The 24,285-nt window shown below is 44.9% G+C and overlaps 1 protein-coding gene across 1 annotated transcript in view; it reads right to left on the bottom strand.

Moving 5' to 3' along the window:
- The window catches only part of Efr3b (EFR3 homolog B), an 81,314-nt gene extending 57,246 nt beyond the window's left edge, over positions 1-24,068 (bottom strand). The window contains exon 1 of the mRNA XM_026404048.2: positions 24,005-24,068. Coding sequence (XP_026259833.1) covers positions 24,005-24,011 — 7 coding nt within the window. The 5' untranslated portion in view covers positions 24,012-24,068. The remainder of the gene's footprint in view (positions 1-24,004) is intronic.
- Between the last annotated feature and the right edge of the window lie 217 nt (positions 24,069-24,285).

Raw genomic sequence — 24,285 nt, 5'->3', positions numbered from 1 at the left:
TCTCACGGAAAGTCTTGTGTGTTAGCATGCATGCTCCTCAGGCTGGGTTGTCAAGGCAGACCCTGCAGGGGAGATGGACTGGACACAAAGCCTTGAAGTATGTAGGCCTACATACCTCTGTGCCAGGGGTGCACAAGGCAGTGGCTTTGGAATCTAAGTTTGCCTGGGAGTTCTTGGAGGTTCCTGGACCCTAGGTCTCAATGTGGGGTGGGCATTCAATAAAATGGTTGAACAGCTTAAATAATACCCACCAAAGACAATTTCTAAAGAATGATCCTCAATAATGACACTCCAAATAGAAATTATACCATAATGTAGATACAGCTTTGCATTTTATAGCACAGCAAAAAGGTGCTAGGAGTCTACAAAACTGGGACTATGAGCTATGTGACCTTGGGCAGGTCATCTGAGCCCTCAGTTGGATTACTTGTCTGCAAGAGGTAAGCAAAGTACTTCTTGTAATTTGGTCCAAAATTATTAGATGGAAAATTTTGGAAGTAAAAAATTCATAAATTTCAGAGTGTGTGTTGAGTAGCATGATGAAATCTCACAAAGTCCTCATGAGCTGGTATAGAGTAGGTGCTATAAATATGGGCTCTCTGGCCCCCTTCATCCTACTTCATATGCATTTTCCTGTTGTCAAACTGTCATCATAATTATAATTTTGAATGTGTGCTTTAAATAGCAGTGGTGCACACCCAGCTACTTGGGAGGCTGAGGCAGGAGGTCACAAGTTGAAGACAATATAGAGCCTGTCTCAAAATAAAGAATATTTTAAAAGGATAGGGAATATAACTCAGTGGTAGAAAAAGAAAGAAAGAAAGAAAGAAAAAGCAATGAGAGGATCCACAATAATTACTGAAACTTTTCAATACCTTTCCCATATTATTTGACATTTATCTTGTTTATACTTTCATGCTATTAAACTTAATGATAGAAAAAATGTGTGTGCATTATAGATTTTTTTTTCATTTTCTGAATTAGTCCCTTAATCCTAAGGGATTTCCAGAAATTGAGTCAAAAGGTATGAATGTTCACAAGACTCAAGCATTTGAATTCTCTCTTCAGGGACAGGACAGGACTGAGTGTGGCTGGAGAGAAGGCTTCAGGCAGCAGTCTTGTGCATCTTAGGCTCCAAGAGCCCTGACAGTCCAGGTAAGGAACTCAGCATTTATTCTAAAGGTGAGGGGAGGTCCTGAGGATTTTAAATTTTATTTATGTATTTGTTGCTGTTCTGGGGATTGAACTCAGGGTCTTGCACATGTTAGATAACTGCTCTTTATCACTGAGCTACATCCCTAGACCTACTGGAAGGATTTTTTGAGCTGTAAGAGGATGAGAGCATCATATTCAGAAGAGTAATCTGGCTAGTTGAATTTGAGTTTAGAGAGAACAGAAGGGAGACCATCATGCGAAGGATCAGAAGCCAGAGAATAAGAAAACAAGGGCCAGAGCCGGGGGGGAGGCAAAGATAGCAAGAAAGAAAAGGCCAGATGGACCCAAAACTGAAGAAGAACCTCCTCTGGTCACAGCCAACAGCACAGGGCAGGAGGCGTCCAAAGCTTGGAACTGGTGACCAAATGGGAATCCCTCCCCCATTCCCAAGGGTGCTTCAGGATTAGAACTCATTCCGCCACTGAGAAGTGACACTAGCAATACTCTCACCAGAGTGACATGAGAAGAGTCCCGAGAAACAAGGTGGGTGGGCCAGAGTGTGGAGACTGCCCAGACCAATGTGCTGAAAAGCTGATTCAAAATCTGAAGGGAAAACAATGAAGAGGAGGCTCCCAGGAGTGGCACCCTGTTTTGTAGGTATTCACCAATCACAGGACACACTTTCACCGTGAAGTCTGTAAGCAAAGGCACTCTGGGTGAAACTTCCCCAACTAACTGAAATGTATGTGAATACACCATTTTAGGTACAAACATCACTGGCATTATTGTGAAAGCTACACAACATGGAAAAATTCCCAGGGTGGAATGTTTAATGGGAAAGGTATAGCATCCCCTTATCCACAGTTTTGTTTTCTATGGTTTCAGTTACCTGATGTCAATTTTGGTCCAAAATTATTGGATGGAAAATTCCAGAAATTAAAAAAAAAAACTCATAAATTTCAGATTTCATGCTATTCTGAGTAGTGTGATGAAATCACATGAGGTCCTGTTCCATCCTGCCTGGGTTGTGACTCACCCCTTTGTCTGACATAACTATGTTATATATGTTCCCTGCTAAGATGTTATTAGGTAGACATCTTGAGTATCAGATGGACTTTTTCTTGTGTTCAAGTAACCTTTTTTTTTTTTTTTTTTTTTTTTTAGTTTTCGGCGGACATAACATCTTTGTTGGTATGTGATGCTGAGGATCAAACCCGGGACGCACGCATGCCAGGCAAGCGCGCTACCGCTTGAGCCACATCCCCAGCCCTCAAGTAACCCTTATTTAATAATGGACCCATAGTGCAAGAGGAGTGATGTGGGTCATTCTATTGTGTTATTTATTATTATTATAATTTATATATTGCTCTATTTCATTATTATTGTCATTAATCTCTTGCTGTGCCTAATTCATAAATTTTATCATGAGTAGCACTTATAGGAAAAAAACAGCCTACATAGGATTCAGTATGCTGTGTGATTTCGGGCATCCACTGGTGGTCTTAGAATGCATACCCTTCATATAAGGTGAAAGGAATTGATTATTGTACACTAAACTATACCCACAGTGGGACCAACACTGTGAAAATTAGATTAAATGAGGACAGAGGATGCTCAGAAAAGAAAGCAGCCTGATTTGCTGGAGTAGCAAGCCACAGTGAAGTTTCTCCTTTGTTTTCATTTTCATTAATGCTGTGTAGAGATTTGCAATTCCACCCCAATTCTGTGTGTGCCCCTTCCTGGCCTGTTTATACGCCTGATTAGCAGGGTCCACTCCTGAGAGCCCTCTCTCCCCTCACCTGTTCACACTGGCACTCCTTCCCTCAGTTCTGTTGGACAACAGCCTGTTCCCGTGGAATGGTCCACTCCTGGCTGCTGGAGGGACATTTCTAATTGAAAGGACGCCAGCTGCTCTTCATTACTTTCCTCCTCCATTTATTTATTTATTTATATTCAACTCAGGCATCACCGACTCCTCCAGTATTGGATTTTGAAGTCATTATGAGCCCTCAACAGACATCTTGGCTATCAGATGGACTGTTACTTGTGTTCAAGTAACCCTTATTTAATAATGGACCCAACATGCAAGAGGAGTCACGTGGACTCTGTAAAGCAGAGAATCCTTTTAATAATCTTTATTTCAGCATGTTTTGAAATTAGGAGGAAGAATACTTTGGGTGAGCTATACCATGGTCACCAGAAGTCGGCAGTGGCTTCTTGGTTGGGTTTAATTTGCACTGGATTTCCGGTCAAGACCTGCACCCTCTCTGCTACATGTAGAAAGTGACTCCACAAAACATACGGTGGATCTTTGTTTTATTCACTGCCAACCCCGAGTATCCAAATAGAAGCGAATCCATGGGCCTTTAACCCCAGCGATCTTATACTTTCTCCCCAAGATGAGTGCGACGAGGGGGGCTTGAGCAATCTGACTCAGAAACAAGGCCCCGAGCATTCTGAGTTTCCTCAAGTCTGCACTGAACTCGGTCAAGAGATGAACACTGTCCGTGTCTGTCATCTTCAAATTGTTATGAATGTCTCAGGATTTTCAAAGTTCATCACAGCCTGTTTGATAAAATCTAGGTTTCAGCCTCTCAGCATGGGGAGTGAAAACAGAGATCAGAGTAGGGCATGGCTGACAGCTTCCTATAAAAAACAAATAACGGCTCACAGCAGAGTCTCAGATACAGGGCCAGCCCCACACCTCGGCCCTGACCCTGCACAGCCAGGTCAGGAGAATCAGGTGGGGAAAACACAGGCAAAATATGGAAACGTTTCTTCCCCTTAGTTCAAAAATTCCATGTTTCAGTGTCTGCACCTGCTCTTATGCACAGGGAAGCAGGTCAGAGATGGCTCTGGTGGCTTTGTTTAGAAATAGCCTAATGCGCTTCACTGGAGGCCTGGCTGAATAAACCCCGGGGACATCCATGCTGTGGACACTATGCGGCAGCTAAAAGGAATGATGCAGAGCTATGAGCGCCACCCCAGACAGCTCTCCATGCACAGTGGTAATGAAAAAGGAAGATGTAGAGTGTGTGTGGTGGGACAGCATGTGTGCGACAAGCTTGGTGGGTGTGGAAATATGTGTGTAACATACGATGCGAATGCACAAAGACTGACCAGCCAGGATCCCTAGCACAGTGTTAATGCTGGTTACTGGCTGGAGCTGGGGGACCTGGGAGGAGCGGGAGGAGGTGATGACGGTCCTGGGTTGCACCATCCAAAACGGTAGCTGAAGTTGCCTGTGACTATAATAAAATTTAAAATCCAGCTGCTCCACACACAGGTTGCATTTTATGTGTTCAATAGCAAAACATGGGAAAAGCTGGTGACTGGGCACTAAGTTATAGAAGTTCTGGTGTGGTATAGCCTGGTAGGGTGACTGTAGGTAACAACCATGTACTGTATATGTCAAAAAGCTAGGAGAAAGGATCTTGAATGTTTACTCCATAAAGAAATGATAAATGCGTGAGGAGATAGATATGTGACATGTTTAACCTGATCTAAACGTTACATACTATACATGTATCAAAACATCACAGGGTACCCTATGAGAAGATGCAATTTTTTTTTTTTTTTGGTACCAGGGATTGAACTCAGGGGCACTCAACCACTGAGCCACATCCACAGCCCTATTTTGTATTTTATTTAGAGACGGGGTCTCACTGAGTTGCTTAGCGCCTCGATTTTGCTGAGACTGGCTTTGAACTCGCGATACTCCTGCCTCAGCCTCCCGAGCCGCTGGGATTACAGGCATGCACCACCACACCTGGCTGCAATTTTTGTTTTTAATGTATCAGTTAAAAATAAATTTAATATTAAAGTTCTGAACTTCAAAAAATAAGAATAAAAAACAAACAGCAAAGATAACATAAGCTTTACTGCAGAAAGTTCTGACTTGGGGCTTTCATTTTTTTTTTTGAGAATTTTTAATATTTATTTTTTAGTTTTCGGCGGACACAATATCTTTGTTTTTTGTATGTGGTGCTGAGGATCCAACCCGGGTGCCAGGTGAGCACGCTACCGCTTGAGCCATATCCCCAGCCCAGGGCTTTCATTTTTAATTAAATTTTCTTCTTCAACAGAAATGCTTTACATATTATTCATTTAATTAAAAATAAATATAATTTTTAATGTCCCCCCCAATTTTTTCTTGATTAAACTCACAAAATCTAATAATTTTCTGTTCCAGATTTGGAATCCTAGAGTTACACATACACATATGCATGCATATACACACACGCGCGCGCGCGCGCGCGCGCGCGCACACACTCTCACACACACACACACACACACACACAGAGTTTTCTGTATTTGCTCAGCTCTTTTCTGTATTTGCTCAGCTCTGTTTTTTGCTGAGATTTTGATGCAAAGGAGCTGATTCAGACCAGAAGTCATTTTGTCTGTTCCTTCGTGCACACGTGCAGCACAAAGGCATGGAGGACATTATATACTGTGGAAGGTGAAAGAAACAGAATGCACAAGTCCCATCCCCTTGGAGTGAGGGCACAAGCACAAGCAGCCATAACAAAAAGAAGGACAAGGGTCACCTGAGTCATACAAGCCAGCACGCCGAGACTTCAGGGGGTGGCGATGTTGAAGTTTAGATGTTCCCTGTGGGGACGGGTGTCAACAGCCTGGGGGCCGAGATGGGAAAGGCAGGCATTCCAGGCCATGGGGACAGTATCAGCAAAGGCACTAGGAGCCTTTGCTTCCTGAGAGAAGTCAGCATTAGGAGCAGCGTTAGGGATGCTGGATGCATTAGGGAAGGGATCTCACGTGAAAGGCCCTCAAGTACAGGCTGAGGGCTGGGGTTGTGGCTCAGTGGTAGAGCACTCCACTGGCACGTGTGAGGTGCTGGGTTCAATCCTCGGCACCACATAGAAATAAATAAATGTACAGTGTCCATCTACAATAAATAAATAAATAAATAAATAAATAAATGCGAGGCAGAGAGGCAAGAACTGTTCTTATTACTCAATAGCAGCCCCCATCACCTTGTACTGCGCTCTCAGAGTGTAAAAGGAGCCACTTCCAGCAGCTCAGTGGATGCTGAATGCTGGGCTCTCCCAAGAGGCCACTACGAACGTGACTGTGCTAGAAAAGGAGCAAGACAAGGCCCTGAACTAGCAGTGTCCAGTAGGAGGTTTGACAAATGAGTCACAAGTCACACTGGGTTAGAGTGTGGCACGGGTGCCAGGGACACAGTGAGTCTCTCCAGTGAAGCACTAGGTAAAAAAGACGGAGAGGAAGCAGAGGTGTCTGACAGGTGTCCGCTTGTCCCCCAGCCAGGTGATGGGCGTAGAGGACCGAGGATAAGAAGGGCTACACACAGGGGGGAGTACCCACAGGGCCACTTAAGAGAGTTGGCAGATGAGCAAGAATGGAGGGGCTTTAGGGGAGACATTTAGAGGCAGAGAATGGCAGAGGGCTGCAGATGGAGCCTCATGACCTCGGCCTGGTCACACTGGGTTAGTGTGTGACATGGCTGGGCCAGCCAAGGAGCAGAGGAACATGGTCACAGAGGGGCACCACATTCGGGCAGCCGGAGGGGAAGTGAGTTTCAAGAAGGAAAAATGGCCGAGAGAGGAAGAAACAGTGAGAATGGGGAAGGAGGCGAAGGCACATCCCGATGACCACCCCGCACAGCCGGGGACAGATGTGTGGCTCAGGCCTTCCTCCCTTGTCAGCTGTGCCTGAGGAGGCTACCGATGCTGCCAACAGCACAGGCCCTTTGAGGGCCTGTCTGCACTGGGTCAGGGGTGAACTGCTGAGGTGGTCCCGACACCCCCTGATTCAAATTATGGCTTTAGGACCCTAAGTATGTTTTGTAGCTTTAATGGTGAGATCACTGTCAGAGCATGGTGGGTATTTGATTGGTACAGTGTTCTCACTTTATAGCATTGTTTATCAGTATAAATCAGTATATTGGTTACACTTAGGGAAGGAAGTGCTTTGTGGATCTTTTAAACCCCTGGAATGCCTATAAATGAGGCTAAAGGGGGGAAGGAAGTTACCCTTGCGTGTGTGTAAGGTGATCTGAGCTCCTTGTGGGGATCCATTCATTGAGTATCTACTTCTTGGCACCTTGCAGCAAGCTTTTTTTCCCTCCTAGTATATGTGAACTATGGGGGATAAAAAGGATCCCAACCAATAGGTCCCACTCTCAAAGGGCTTGCAGCACAGACAGCCTATCACATGAAAGCAAAAGAAATACAGCATTAAAAAAAAATTCACTGGTAATTTGGCTTAAGTTTGGAGCTAAGAATCAGGATTTGGGATGTACAACACATGTATGCTTTCCTCTTTCCCCAAATATACCCAGTTTCCTCTTGTGGTCACCAGCCAGCCTATAAAAAGAAGGGTTACTCACCTCCAGCTTCCCAAATGAACACACAGTATCAAATATAGAAACCAGAGGAAGCTTCATTGTTACCGTGCCAAATTGATTGAGAGCAAGTGCGAGTGCTTTAAATACACAGACCGACTAACAGAATTTAAGAAGCAGACTCTTAAAGGCTAAGAACCCAAGATCAATCATTCAGATGCCCAAAGATATCATCGGAGAGTGCTGCAGCACACGTGGGGTGCCAGAACACAAAACAGGCTCTGTGCTCGGGGCCACTAAAATCTAAAGCCAGGGCAGGGTGGTCACAGCATGCCAATGGGAAATTTCAGAAAGGATGCTTTTGAAATGCAAAACAGAATCAGGAGCAAGCACCAGAATTCTGCAAAAATGCAAAACAAGTACTAGGTTGAGCCCTACTAAAAATGCCAAGTAAGCAGCAGTCCAAGCGGAGCCAAGACCCATTTTTAATGAAGCAGCTCTAGTGCGCATGGGCATTCTGGTATACCTGAATGAGGAAGAAAGTCCTTCCACAGCTGCGCAAGCAGGGAAAGGCAGAGAAAGGCGGAGCGGGGAAAGCAGCTCCCCAGAAAGCTCTAAATGAGGAGAGGCAGGTCCTTCCTCCAACACAGTTCTTCTGGCCTCGGGGGAGGGGGCTCTGTTACTGCCATGTTGTCATCAGAAAGGACTGGTTGGTGGCAAAGCATGTAATACAGCCTCTCCTATCACCAGGGCCATAAGCTACCTCTCATCACAGCTCACGATGTGTCAGGAACTATCGGGAGGCTTGAGTGCCTTTTAAAAAATTTAATCCTCCACATGACATTAAGGTGGAGTCTGTTGTCCCCATGAGGAAAATAAGGCGTAAGCCAGTTAAGTAATGCTTCCAAAGTCACATAACTGGTGTATAGGGTAGCTGGATTCAAACCCCAGCCTGCCTGACTCCAGGGTCTCACTTATCATCCTTGGCCTGCGAAAGAGACACTGAGACACATTCATTTCAACGTGTCATTAGAGAAAAGAATCATTTTTTGAGCCAGGGAGATGTAGGTCTTTGTGCAGAGATGTCACCAGCCAGCAAGTTACTGAGAAGCCGGTGACTGATTAGGCCACTAACTGCTATGCATTCTTAGGAGAATGCCCTTACTGTGAAGCCACGGAAGTCCCGAGGAGGAAATGGGAAAATCAATCCTCTGCACAGCTTGCGTTGGTGCTGCACCAGGGTGGGAGGCCTGGTAGAGCTGGGCTTTGTTTTCTCATTTCCGGTCCCCAGGGAGTCAGTGATGTCAATGGCAGTGCTCAAAAGGCAGGTCTTACACCCAGATGGCTCTGTTTACCGGCTCTCTGCCCAGTGCCTTGCGGGCACCATGGGCCTCCCAGCTGCCAGCAGGCTGGCCTTCTCTGGTCTGCTTCTTCTGCTTGCTGCTCAGCACGAAAGTTGTCTTGCAGCACCAGGTTCTGCCCAGCAGCTCTCAATGAGCCCTTTCAGCTGGGTGCTGGGGACCGTCTTGGGCTGTGGTAGGAGCCCTGGTGCAGGCTGGCACAGGCCCTTGGCCGTCTCCTAGCACACCCACTGCCAGAGCTGCAAACAGCCCTGTGATTGTTTGCCTGCATATTTTCTTTTTCTCCTGGGCTTCCTACTGTTTTATTGTGATCTAATTAACATTCCCTAAGACACACAGATTTAAGAGTTCAGCACCTTGAGTTTTGACAACTACTCTTAGATTTGTGTAACCACCAAACAAGAGCTAGAATGTTTCCAGTTCCCTCAAAAAGTTCCCCTTTCCAGGCAATCCCCCCACCCAACCATCAATTCCTATCAATTAAATTTGTTTTTGCATGTCTCCTTGCATAACCATTTCTAAAACACAATTAGAAGATTCCAGATAACTACCCACAAAGTCGTTAGTGATGAAAAATACTTTTAGTTATATTTATGTTCCACTATTAAAGTGCTCATTATACAAACTATGGAAAACACAAAATATTTCTGGAAAAGAAAATTAAAAATCATCTGTGATCCTCTTATCCAGAAATATCACTGTTCCAGTCCTAGAGTTTCTCCCAGGGCTGGGAAACTCCACTGACTGCAGGCTGGCGCAGGGGTGTGGCATTAGCTTTTTCTTTCTTTATTTTTTTAAAAAATTAATTAATTAGTTTGTTTTTGCATTACAATTCTTAATATACCATTATATCATAATTTATCATATCTCTGATTATATATAAGTTATGTTGACATCAAATTTTTCCTTTTTTAAATAAGTAAAGCTTGCTGCTCACTTTAGAGTAGGCCAACTAGAGATGCTCATGCAAGGCAGCTCAATCAAGAATCAGCCTGTAATTCAGGAACCGCATGCTTGTGACTCAGTTGGAGCTGAGATCTGAATTCACATTTATTTTCTTCTTCTCCTTTTTCCCCCCCTAAGACTTAGCTGACCTCAAACTTGCAATCCCCCTGCCTCAGCCTCCTGAGTTGTTGGAATTACATGCATGTATCACTAAGCCCAGCAACATTTATTTTCTTCTGTGGAACCCATCTGGTTCTCCATTGATAGTCACATGGCATCTGCTTCTCTGCTCAGAAGGACAATGGCTAGCTCTTTGGGATTTCCTCCCCAATTGATAGTGCCTTTGCTGTAACTCAGCGGATTCCTAATACATACTACAGACCCAACAATTGTCCCTTCAACCACTTTCACAAAACATAGTACCAGACATGCCCTTAATCTTAATTATGTAAACTTTCTTTTAAAAAATGGCATTAGCCAGGTGTAGTGGCACATGCCTGTAATCACAGCCACTTGGGAGGCTGAGGCAGGTGGTTTGTAAGTTTGAGGTCAATATCAGCAAATTAGTGAGACCCTCAGCAAATCAGTGAGAACCTGTCTCAATAGTAATAATAATAATAATAATAATAATAATAATAATAATAATAAATGTCTGAGGATGTGGCTCAGTGGCTAAGCATCCCTGGGTTCAATTCCTAGTTAAAAAAAAAAAAAAAAAAAGCTTTAATGACATTCTCAATTTGAGTTGGAGGAGTTTTCCAGAAAGAAAGTGATGATATCAGTTTGAGTCTCCATTTATTAAGCAATAAGTGACTAATGCTGTCATCTTTGTGATCTATGTGATTGGAAAAGGGTATGATTAGCTCTGTATTGGTGCATGTGTGTGTGTGTGTGTGTGTGTGAGAGAGAGAGAGAGAGAGAGAGAGACAGAGACAGAGAGAGAGACAGAGAGGAAAATTTTAAAACGCTTTTTGGTATAATTTACATAACATAAAGTTTACCATTCTAATCATTTTGAAGAGCCCACCTCTGCGGCGTTCATGGCCTGAGCTACCTCCACGCCGATGCCAGCAGCCCCACCACGCAGCTCCAGGGTGCTCTTCATGGGCCGAACTGCAAGTCTGCCCTTTAAACTACAGCTCCCCCTCCTCCCTCCCCTGGTCCCTGGTAACCTCTATTCCACTTTCTGTCTGTATGACCTGGACTTTTCTAGGGACATCAGACTAGTGGGACAGACAGAATTTGTCCCATTGTGACTGGCTTAGCACAGTGTCCTCAGGGATCTCCATGCGGGAGCCCGTCGGGATCGCCTTCCTTTTTAAGACTGAGGAATATTCCACCGTAGGGAGATGAGACACTCTGTTTACCCACTCATCTGGGGATAGACAGTGGAGTCAAGGACATTTGCATTGCTGGGCAACAATCACCACCATCCATCTCAGAGCTTTATATGTCAAATGTCATCAAAAGTCTCCTGCCTTTGGGCTAGTGTGAATCATGCTGCCGTGAGCATGGCCGTACTGACCTCTCTTCAAGTCCCGTCTTTCAGCTCTTGGGTATGTACTCAGAGGTGGAACTGCTGGATCATAGAGTAATGCTATTCTTAATTCTTTGAAGAGTTGCCACAATGTCTCCACAGCAGCTGTACCACTTTACATTCTCACCATAGTACCCAAGGGTTCCGATTTCTCCACATCTTGTCAACACTGTTATTTTCTGCTTTCTAGACAATAGCCATCCTAATGGCTGTGGAATGATATATCACCATGGTTTTGAGTTGTAGTTTCCTCATTAGTGATGTTAGGCATCTTCTCATGAGATTTTTGGTCATTTGCATATTTTCTTAGAGGAAATATCTAGTCAAGTCCTTGGCCCATTTTTTTTTAAAATATTTATTTATTTATTTGTTATTGGCAGACACAACATCTTTGTTTGTATGTGGTGCTGGAGGATCAAACCCGGGCCGCACGCATGCCAGGCGAGCGCGCTACCGCTTGAGCCACATCCCCAGCCCCTTGGCCCATTTTTGAATTGAGTTGTTTGTATTGGTGTGCTACAAGCATTCCTTAAAAATTCTGGGTATTGATCAGTCAACAAATATGTTCAACATCTCTGGCAATTAAAGAAATTCAAATTAAAACCATACTGAGATTTCATCTCACTCCAGTCAGAATGGCTATTATTGAGAATATAAGTAACAACAAATGTTGGCGAGGATGTGGGGGAAAAGGTACACTCATGTATTGCTAGTGAGACTGCAAATTGGTGCAACCACTCTGGAAAGCAGTATGGAGATTCTTCAGAAAACTTGGAGTGGAACCATCATTTGACCCAGTTATCCCACTTCTCAGCATATACCCAAAGGACTTAAAATCAGCATACTACAGTGACGTGGCCACACCAATATTTACAGTAGCTCACTTCACAAAAGCTAAACTATGGAACCAATCAAGGTGCCCTTCAACAGATGAATGGATAAAGAAAACGAAAAAGAATGGAATCATGATATTTGCTAGTAAATGGATGGAACTGGAGACTATAATGCAAAATAACCCAATCCCAAAGAATCATAGGCTGAATGTTCTCTTTGATATGTGGATGTAACACACAATAAAGGGGGAGAGGGAAGAATAGGAGTCCATTGGATTAGACAAAGGGGAATGAAGGGAAGGGATGGGGAATGGGAATAGGAAAGATAGTAGAATGAATTGGATATAACTTTCCTATGCCCATATGTAAATACCACAAGAATGGGAAGTTATATGCCATGTATGTATATGTCAAAATACATTCTACTATCATATATAACTAAAAAGAACAAATAAAAATTTTTTTTTAAGATTTTGGGTATTAACCCCTTATTCAATATATTATCTACAAACATTTTCTCCAATTCTACAGTATGAGCTGCCTTTTCACTTTGTTGATAGCATCCTTTGATACACAAAAGTTCTGAATTTTGATGTTGCCCAATTGATAATAGTGCTTTCAAGAAGAGTCCATGTGGAACAGAAGAGAACAGAGGTGGAATAAACAGACCTGGTTCTTTTCTTAGCTATGCCACGAAATGAGCCAGGTGACCTTGGACAAAGAGTTTAACTTCTCTGAACCTTATTATCCTTGAAACTGGGGAGAGCAAATGGAGAAAGGAACAGCTGCCAGGCAGCATTTTTCAGAAACTTGAATGCACACAAAGCAAGAATGGTACACAGGGCCCTTGGAAGGTGCAAGACTCCTCCCACTCTGCCTCAGCATTCTTTGTTGTGGTAGTTGTTATAGATGGACACAATACCTTTATTTTATTTGCTTCTTTTTTAAGTGGTGCTGAGGGTTGAACCCAACGCCTCAAACATGTGAGGCAGGCGCTCTACCACTGAGCCACTACAACAGCCCTGCCCCAGCATTCTTGGCAGCATGGATCTTCCCACTGGACAGCACCCCAGAGCAGGCACTGAGCTAACAAAGAGATCCTTATCCTTTTCTTACCAATGAGAAAGTTGATGCACAGCCAGGTTCCGCAAAGAGTCTGAGCCACAGTGCCAGTGCTGCCATTCCCACCAAGATCTCCTGTGAACTGCTCTGGGTGCAGCACGGCCCTAGGTGCCTTAGCCAGGGGAGAGATCTGTTCACAGAATGCAAGAGCTCCACAACCCTTGGAGCCTGTCTAGTCCGGTTCTTCCAATATACAGATGGTGACGTTAACACTGAGGGAGGATGAGAATTTTGGCCAAATTCACACAGCAACGGAGCCTGAATCAGCCCTATTGGCTAATCCCCCCTCCCAACACACGCACACTCCAGAAACATCCTTGATAAAACAGGACAGTGTTGGTGATGCCCAGCACCGCCTACACCTTCCAGAACACTCAGTCCTGGGAGTACTGTCTCAGGGAGAAGAGAACATTTCTAGCAATCCTGGAGAGTAGCGACCGGATAGTCAAGTGTGTTCCTGTATTTACCAGCCACTGGGCTCAGCCCTGCTAGTGGGACCACACACTTTAGGAGTTTGATGACAAGAGAAGACTCTGCTGCCTTATCCACACCCACCCCCCCAGCTCCACCTGCTGCACGCACACTCTGACCTGGCGCCTGAAGGTGCACAGGGCCAGGATGTGCTTTATCAGGAACATTCTGGCCAGGCTCCCAGGCAACCAGAAACACATTTGCTGCCTTTAACTCAAAGGGCCTTTTCATATTTGTTTTGTAAAAGAATGATGCACAAGCAGGAGTGGTAGCACATGCTTGTAATCCCACTGGCAGGAGGATCACAAGTTCAAAGCCAGCTTCAGCAACTTAGCCAGGCTCTAAGCAAGTTGGCAAGACCCTGTCTCAAAATAAAAATTTTAAAAAGGGCTGGGGATGTGGCTCAGTGGTTAAATGCCTCTGGCTTTGATGATGATGATGATGATGATGATGATGATGATGATGATAATACACAAACAATATGACTAGAAGTCAAAATAAAGGCTTGTCCACAATTATACCTCTAAATGACTTTCTTTTTTGAAAATATTGTGACAGTTAACTTGAACTCTACAAACCAAGGAGGAAATACATGACAATGTCTAACTGCCTTAACCACCTCAGCAAGTAGACCAATGGCCATTTCTTATGACTAATATTTTAAAGTGAGAGGAAAAGCCAATGGTTATACTCTGGTCTTTTTTTTTTTTTTAAGACTTATGGTCAGTGTGGAAAGGCACAGTTAATACAACAACTTACTGTTGCTGTCACTGTAGGATTCTCTCTGATTTTAGAAAATCTCCAACTTGGTCTGGGGATATAGTTCAGTCAGTAGAGTGCCTGCCTCACATGCACAAGGTCCTGGGTTCAATCCCCGGTAAAAACTCTAGCTTAATTGACATTAATTCCCTGGAAGCATGGGCTGCTATGCTATGCATACAGGGAGGTAAGAAGGATACTTGTAACTATTTAATTAATTAATTAATTTGTGGGGATTGAAACAAGGAGCACTTTACTACTGAACTACATCCCCCTCCTTTTTTTTTTTTTAATTTTGAGGCAGGGTCTCAGTAAATTGCTGAGAGTCTCACTAAGCTGCACAGGCTGACCTTGAACTTACTATCCTCCTGCCTCAGACTCCATGTCCAGCTTACATGTGATTATTTTATAGTTTAATTCAAACCTTTGAGCGCTTACTACCTAACTTCTGCAAGGTACTAGGAAAGCAAGGCTGATTAAGATAAGTGATTGCATCCTCAAGAGGGTCACAGACCTATTATGTAAATAAATAACTGACATCCAAGTATAGGGTACACACCTGTAATTCCAAAAAATATGGGAGACTGAGGCAGGAGGATTGCATGTTCGAGGCCAGCCTGTGCAACTTTGTGAGATCTTCTCTCAAAAGAAAGTTAAGAAAGGATGGGGGCATCAATCAATAGTAGAGTACTAAGTTAGCATGCATGAGGTCCTCAGTAGTGCGCGCACGTACACACACAAAGAAATGACACTCAGCATAACAAATGACAAAAATAACTACAAAGTATAAAGCACATCGTAGGTATGAAGATGGCTTGGTGGTGGAGCTCTGGATTTTCCCAGCACCCCTCCTGTGTTTCTGTTCTAGAAGTTTCCCTCTGCACAGGCTAAGGCTGCAAGATGCCTGGAGTGCATTATTTCATGCCAGTGACCAGAGACTCCTTTCTATAAGATATTCAGACAAGATCTCTGCAACTGTTCTTTTAACTTAGGAGTGATTCTTCACACAATTTATAAATATTATTCCAAGTATGACCCACCACAAAGAAAACTGGGACCTAAAAAGAAGATTTCTGAATAGTTAAGATATAGGCAGGAGCTTGATCAAGCTCAGAATCTGACTCCTGGTTCTTGGAAGTTTGAATTTATCTGGGCTCTTCTGTATGATAACAAGAAAGTTGTCTTTTGAATCCAGGAATCCTAATTCTCAGATTTATAGACAGACTATTTTCAGGCAAGAGGACACACTTTGGAATCCTGAGCTGAAAAGTCCTAAATGCCTGATGAGTGCTTCCTATAACTAAAGTCCTAGACACAGCTAATGAGGTAGAATCTATTAAAATATTTAGTCTGGAATTCTCTTATACTGAAATTTGCTGTTTGCTGTCAGGTATAAAAGCAGTGTTTTAATCTCACATGAAGTTCTGTGCTTGCTTAGGAAGCAATGGAGTCAGTGGATTTGAACTAGCTATAGGACCTTGTTGAGTTCATTGGACTTCTGAATTTCAGCATCCTTGGTCAACCACAGAAAAATGACATCCACTCCCAGAGGGTTGTTCTGAATTGAGATAATGAATACATTGACATGGAAGAAACAGTGCTAAACTTTGGTGATGCACATGAATTTAGGATTGTATAAAGATTTAAAGATTTACAGAAAGATGTCACCTGTCCTTTCTGTGGTCTGAGTTTTGTTTTTTTTTTTTTTCCTTTCTGGTGCAGAGATGAGAGGAACACAGTCACGGACCACTGACCTGCAGTGGGTGGGTGTTCTCTAGGAGACAAAGAAACAGTCAGGGCTATTGCCCTGCAGGGCCCCAATCTGTGGGCAGACATTGCTGAAGCAGACTCACCAGCAATGTGGGAGCTGTTTCTTCATTCCTCCTATCAGACCTTTGTGTAGGGATTTTAACAAACCAGCCTAACTGCAACACGCTCATCCTCGTATGCAGGGATTGTCAGTTTCTAGGAAGGGTATAGCAGCGTCCCAGAAGGATCTGTGAGAATTGCTTGGATGGTGATAATTAGCCTTTTATGGGCAAAGAGATCTGTAGTGGAGGATATATTGTATATAGGCATTACTTTATTTGATCCCCTGACTTCACCCACAAACTAATGATCCCCATTTTCCAAGGGAGGGAATGGACTGAGAGGAAGATGAATTGCCTGTGGTCCTATGGCTCAATAGTGGACATATGAGACTTGGGCCATTGTCTCTCTCTTAATTCTAGTCAGTACCATACACTTTGCCTTTAAAGTATGAGATCCACTCAGGATGGGGTCTGCACCTCACAGCACAGTCCCAGCCCCACATCCCAGAGATAGCACTCGTTGCATCCAGACTGCCTGGACCTGAAGACCTGAGGTCATGGGAAAGTTGTCCCCCACCCTGCCCCCAGTACCCAGGATTGAATCCAGGGGCACTTTACCACTGAGTTACATTCCAGTCTTTTTTTTTTTTTCTTTTGAGACAGCATATCACTAAATTGTTGAGACTGGCCTTGAACTTGCAATCCTTCTACCTCAGCCTTTGGAGTAGCTGGGGTTACAGGGTATATGCCACCATACCACACTTGACTAAGGAAATTTTATTTCACAGCCAAACTATCAGAAAAACAGAAGCTCCTCCTATTACAGAAGGTCCCCTGATGTCTGCTTATCTCCAAGCAGAGCCTTGACCAGGGAACACCTCTTTAACACTCTTCCAACTTACTAAACCTGTGTGATTTTACTGAATGTGCCTTTGTATCATTTAATTCTATGCCAATATAGGCATGTGTGCAACCCCAGTCTTGGTGGGTCAGCCCGGCTCTGCTTTGTCGATCTACCTCCTGCCTCCAGTCTCTGAAGTGCATGCCTAGACGTCCTCCTGTCTCACGCCACCATTGGATTTTGTATTCTGCCACCCACCCTTATCAACCTACTCTACTGGCTCTTCTTAACTTACCCATTCTCCTTTAGACACCCAAGACTCTTCCTAGAGCCCTTTCTGACTTTGACAAAGCAAAACAATAAGGTTGATGGGAAAGGTGCCAAGAGCCAGGGGGCTCCATCAGGAAGTGAGAGCTCCCAGCTTTACTGTGGACTGGTCTGGGACCAGGGAAAAGGCATGTCCCTCTCAGCGGCTCAATTTAATGCACCCAAGTCTGTCGGGGGGGGGGGGGGGGATGGGGGGCAGGGGCAGTACAGTGAGCTCAGGAAAGACCTGAATTCTCTGGAAGTTTTAGCAAGTTCTAGGCACAATGCCATAGAGGGGCCTTATCATATGACTGGGTATGGCTGTGGCAAGTTCTGTTTCTCAGTTTTCTCATTTCTAAAATGGAAATGATAATCCTTATTTCATAGAGCTTGGAGAAAATGAAATCAACACAAAATGTGCTCAGTCTTGTCTGACCACTGGATGGGTAACACTCTTCCAACTTATCAAGCCTGTGTGATTTTACTGAATGTGGCTTTGTATCATTTAATTCTTTGCACATTTACAACTTGTTTGTCCACTTGAAAGTATAAGCTTCTGTACTGGAAAGAACTTTTACACACATTTATATCCCCTCTGATGCCCTGTGTCATATCATACATAGCTGATACTCCACAAATACTCCATGGTTCATGTTTGTTTCCCTTCAACACAATATAAAACAAATAATGACAGGCAAACAGTGTCTTCAATCAGTAAAGCACTCACACCCACATGACAATTCACTGAAATGGCTAAGAAAACAGCAAATATTAAACTTCACTAGTGATGAAAAATACAAGTAAAAATAATATAAACTATCAAGTTAACGAAGACTGGGGGGGTAATTTTCAGTACTTAATGCTTCTGAGAGTACAGGGAGATAGGTACTCCCATAACTGCTGGTGGGAGTGTAACTGATACAAATTGAAAACAAGTTGATAATATATAACAAGTCTTTAAAATATTTTTATACCTACAGACCTTGACCAATCTACTTGGAGAGCTATAGGGCAGGGAAAAATTCCAAAGTTCAGAGAAAGCTTGGAGTACCATCTGCTTCTCCACTCATTGTACGATTACATAGCTATTAAAAATGGCAGTGAGCTGGCTTTCCATGGCATAGTAGGGTGAGTACAGGTCATAGCGATGTTCTGCTTATTTAAAAAAAAAAATCTAGGGGTTGGGGCTGTAACTCAATGGTGGAGCGCTTGCCTCACACACATGAGGCACTGGGTACGATCCTCAGCACCACATTAAAATAAATAAAATAAAGAGATTGTGTTCATCTACAACTAAAAATATTTTTTAAAAATTAGTTATAGAAGGACAGCATGCTTTATTTTATTTGTTTATTTGTATGTGGTACTGAGGATTGAATCCAGTGCCTCACATATGCGAGGCAAGCGCTCCACCACTGAGCTACAGCCAGCCCTGTACTGCTTATTTTTAAAAAACTAGATTTTGAATGTTCTCACCATAAGCAAATGATGAATATTTGAGGAAACAGATATACTTACCCTGATTTGAACATTATACTATGTATACATGTGTTGAAATGTCACATGGTACCCCATAAATATGTACAATTGTGTGTGTGTGTGTGTGTGTGTGTGTGCATGTGTGTGTTCCCCAAAGATCCATGAGGCAGGAGGGCATGGTGGAGCACGCCTATAATCCCTGCAGCTCAGGAGGCTGAGACAGGAGGATTGCAAGTTCGAAGCCAGCCTCAGCAATGGTAAGGCACTAACAACTCAGTGAGACCCTGTCTCTAAATAAAATACAAAAAAGGGCTGGGGATGTGGCCCAGTGGTTGAATGCCCCTGAGCTCAATCCCTGGTACCATGCCCCCCCAAAATAAAGATCCATGAGATAAAGGTTTAGCCCTCAGTTTGGTGCTATTGGAAAGTTGGTGGAACCTTTAAGAACCTGGTTAGGGGCTGGGGACATAGCTCAGCTGGCACAGTGCTTGCCTTGCATGCACAAGGCCTTGGGTTCAATCCCCAGCACCACAAGAAAAAAAAAAAAAAAGAACCTGGCTGGTTGAAGGTCACAGCCCCTATGCCATTGGGGGTGTGTGTCTTTAAGGGGCATAATGGGAGGGGGCATAATGGCCCCTTCCTGTCTCTTTTTTTGCTGCCTGGTTGCTAGGATCTGGGCAGTTCCTCCTCCTCTAGGTTCCGCAGCTGTGTGCTGCCCTACCCGGGGCCCAGAAGCAATAGGACTAACTGACCATGGACTGAATCCCCCACACCTTTCCTATTTTAAGTTGATTTCTCTCCAATATTTGTTACAGCAACAGAAAGCTGACCAACACAGGATCAAACTCAGGGCCTCCCATGTGCCAAGCACATGCTCTACCACTGGGCTGTCATTCTAGCTCCATATAAATATGTGTTTTAAATGGCAGCCAGTGCGATAGGGGTGGGGTGGAAGATTATATCCTAATGCTATGTGGGAAAAAATAGAATTTGAAATTGTGCAAAACAAATAATCCCAACCATGTAAACAAACGCATAGAAGGAAAGATATCAAAACCAGATTTGTTTATAACTTGCTGTATTTTAGTGGGTTCCAGAAGGATTGGCTTGTTAGCCAGAAAAAAAAAATGGACATTTTTTTAAAAATTAGGTTTTCCTTTGTTTAATGCAAAGAACAGTATCACAAACACTGTCTTAAGCTCTGGGGCATAAGTTTTGGTTTGTTCATTTGATGTTCGACTCTTTAAAAATTAATAAGCAGAGAAGAAAGAGAGAAAGAGAGAGAGAGAAAAGTGGGGGCACTCTGTTATTCTAACCATCTCTGTGGTGAGGTAGGCTTTATTAGCTTTTTAGAGCCAGGGGAAAAGGTCAAGTCCAAGGTCATCCAAGGGGAAGAACCAGGGTCGGGACCCAGGCCAGTGGGTTCTCCCCTTCAGCATCATGCCTGCCAATCAGGGGTAACAAACAGGTTTGGAAAAGAAAGAGAAAGAAAAAGGCAAATGGAGGTAAACAGCAAAATCATAGTGGTAACTGATTTCATAATAGAAAAAACTTTTTGTTTGTTTTGTTTTCTGGGGTCTGGGGATTGAACCCAGGACTGAGCTATATCCTCAACCCTAATGAGCAGAATTTGGGGGATGATTTTTTTTTTAACCATCCTCTCTTTTCCAGATTTCTGTGACACTAACTTCTTATTTTTATTTATATGCAAGAAGAAAACAGCAACTGCCTGAATCGCTGAACTGTGAGCATCAAGAGGGAAAACAGACTCTACCTACTGGGTTCCCTCTGAGAGGAATAAAGGAATGGGGGTCCTGGAGACAGCACTTGGAGATGTGGGTGAATTAAAGTAGCTTTTGGTGGCATCAGTTGGGAAACCCTCTCCAGTTGCTCCTTGTGACTGGCTGCCTTCAGTCTGGAGACAGCATTTCTCAAGAGAGCTGTTCACCTCAAAGGATAAGTGGGGTACTCCCAGGCAAGACAGCCAGGGGTCAGGCCCAGGTGAGTGGGGGAAAAGTCCTAGTTATGTAATGCCAACAAAAAGAAAAACAAAGAGACTAACAGAGAATGTGTCCATGATCTTCCCAACCCGGTACAAAGTGCTCTGAGTTTGCCAAGTCTCTTGTCAATCTATGTTCATAGTTATCCGCAAGACTGTGGGAAGTCACTTGTGTCCCTTCGGAGAGCCATTTTCAGAAAGTGATTGGGGTTTAGGCATGAGTGAGTGGTAAGGGGAATTTCCCAAGAGGACTTGAAAGGGACAAGCTCTTACATAACTTGTCTTGCAAGTACAGAACCTTTTTAGAAGGCACAGTGACATCACTACCCAGCTGTGAGGCTTCCAACAGACCTGGGAGATAGATGGGCATTTCACCATTGTATACAGAGATAAAATTTTGAGACATGACTCCATTTGCCTAAGGTCAGACAACTAGGAACTGGCACTTGGATTGAGAGGGCCTGACCCTTTTGTCCCAAATAGCTCTGTGCCCTCTAGCAAAGACAAGGGGCACTTCATCTCTCATAAGCAGAAGAGACGAAGGACCCAGGAAGACTGAGTTGTGGAGCAAAGAGGAAAGGTGAGGAGGGGAGAGAGGGGAAATGAAGACCTGTCTAAAGCTGGCAAGATGGGAGGACAGATTTAGAGAATAGGAATTTATACTGGATCAAGTCCCCAAGGTGGGTGCTTAAGAGTCACCTTTACCTCACAGCCCATGAACCCCTGGTGGCATTCCCCTAAGGAGTCTTCATCTGAGTAGGTTCAGAAGGAGATGAATCCAGGGGTCCCTAGTTTTCACTTTATTTTAGTCCCTCTAACTGTGTTACCTTGGACAATTCACTTGGAAAATGAGGGAAAACAAGACCAATCATAGGAAGTCTAGGATGCTCTGTGTCCTCCCAACCTCTCTGCTCCTATTTTTTTTTTTTTTTTTTTTAGTCACCCAATTGACTTCTCAGGAAAGAAAGATTACAGGTATCACGTGGACTCTCATTTCTCAAAGTCAGAAATACACTAAATCCAGGCAGATGAGCCTGCCCCTTGGAGAGAGGGCTCCCTTTCACACCTCCCTAGACTAGGCTTTGCAAAGAGCCAAAGAGCAACACTGTAACCATCTCATACCAGCCCTAATGTGACTTTGCTGCAGGCAACTGCCCAGAGGATTCCTTCATCACAATCTTTCTATGAATCATTCAGAGTAAGTCTCTACTCTGCATCAGGGGAAATAGAAACATGTTATTAAAGAGAAATGAAAATCTGTGGTGCATCTGAAAATAGCATCCAGATATGTTGACTTCCCAGTTCACCCTTCTGTTCTATCCAGCTCTTCCTTGACTTGCTGCATCCAAAAGAGGCAGAGTAGGACTGCCAACTCTCAGACATCCTGGATAAGTTACCAAATTATCTACAGATGCAGTGGGGTGGTCTGAAGGATCAGGGTTCCCAGTTCTGAACCATTCTGATGGGCCAGACCTAACTACTTCCCTACTGCAGGTGCCCCTGCAGTCACATGCTTTTGTCAAATGATCTGCAGCTTCAGGCTGCTCCCTCTGCAGAGAAGAATAGGGGGAAAACAGAGTTTAAAAAAAAAATAAAATAAAATAATGAAAAAGTACAACTCTCTCCTGGGAACCTCACAACCTCCCAGCTTATAAAATACTAGTGCTAGGTCATCTTCCCCAGCACAGCCTCTGAGGTCAGCTCCCCCCCTTCCCCTACTCTGTCCACCCAGGAGAAATAATGCTGGCCAAGGGGACCTGCTAGGGTCTGGACCTGAATCAGAAATGCAAATGGATTACAAACTAGACAGAGACAGAGACTGATTCAAAAAGTTGAGTCTTTGTCTTCTAAATAGGGAGGCACACCAATTGCTGAGTCTTCAGCAGACGCTCAGCTTCCTCTGCCTCTAACAAACTTTGTGACTCATGGTCTGTTCACAGAGAGAGAGAGAGGCAGCTGAGCAGCCTTCATGATGATAGGTTAAATTGGGAACGTGCTCTTCTGGAACACTCACCCCTCAGGTGCAGACTGAGCCCCTACCCTGCAGTGGGAGTGGGAGGTGATCACAGCTCCAATTGTTTTGCTGGCTTTAGAATAACCACCAGATACCTGGGTTTTGATGAACTATATCCGTGGGGATCAACACACACACACACACACACACACACACCCCACTCTTGGAGGCTTTGTAATGCAGCCCAATCCTAGACTGGTCCTGATCTTCAACGCTCCACTCACCAGAGCTGCAATGTGGGACCCAAAGCACTCTCTTTCTTCACCTACACTGCCTGCAAAACCAGAGGAATTCCTGGCAAATTATCAAGCAGAGCAATGCACAGCGAGGGTCTGCGGAACTGTTGCACATCAGTGGAGGCGATAACTGTGGAAGGGGATGAGAGGTCAGGGATGAGCTGCTCCCTCTCATCAGCTTCTACTCCCTTCATCCTTACGGAGGGCCAATCTGGAAGTTAGGGAGACTGGATCCCAGAGGCAGGCAAAGGCCAAGTCCATCCAGGGCCGAGAGCTGAGGCTCCCAGCTCTGGCTCACTCCCTGGCCCCTGAGCTTCGGGCGCCGCCTCCCACATCCTCGAAGCGGGCAGAAAGCCGGCAGCAAGGATCTCCTTCCATTCTGGACCAAATTCCCGCATAAAACTCCCAAGCACAAACCGCTTTTGTTAATTCTGCCAATGCTGTCACACGACCACCTCCACCAACCCACCCTGTCTGCGCGGCTCCAGAAGAGACTCGCTTTCCCCAGATCCCCACCGCTAGAGACCACCGGCTTCCCCTGCCCCCATGGATCACCTCCCACCGCCCCGGCGCCTGCACACGCCGGGCCCAAAGGACTTCCCAGGACCCCAGAGTCTCCTGACCCAAAGCATCTTTGTCCTCTCCGCACAGACACCCGCGCACAGAACAGCCGATGCAGCCCAGCCAGGCACCGAGTCGGCGTTGTCGCCTTAGGTCTGGGCCACGCACGGGGACAAAGGTTCGCGTCCTGGAAGTTTGCGGAGTCGACCCCCGCGGCCCCGAGCCCAGGCGCGGAGCCCTCCTTACCGTACATCTCCGCGGGGCGCGCGCCTCCCCGGAGGCCGGCGTCGCCGCGTCGCTTGCAGCCAGCCCCTGGTGGCGCCTGCCTTTCATTCACAGCCCGTGCGGGGGCTGGCGGCGGCCGGCCGAGGCCCCGGCGGGGCGGGATCGGGCGCAGGGGCCGGCGGCGGGCGGGACGGAGCCGGGCGCCACCAGCCCATTCAGTACCGCGGCTGGCCGCAGCCGCCTCCCGCTCGGGTCTCTGGGCGAGGCGGAGCGCCGGGGGCGGAGGCTGTGCCACTTGCCAC

The sequence above is a fragment of the Urocitellus parryii genome, chromosome 12 (genome assembly GCF_045843805.1).
Source record: "Urocitellus parryii isolate mUroPar1 chromosome 12, mUroPar1.hap1, whole genome shotgun sequence".
Classification (NCBI taxonomy): Eukaryota; Metazoa; Chordata; class Mammalia; order Rodentia; family Sciuridae; genus Urocitellus; species Urocitellus parryii.
This window is presented reverse-complemented; position numbering and strand designations above follow the sequence as displayed.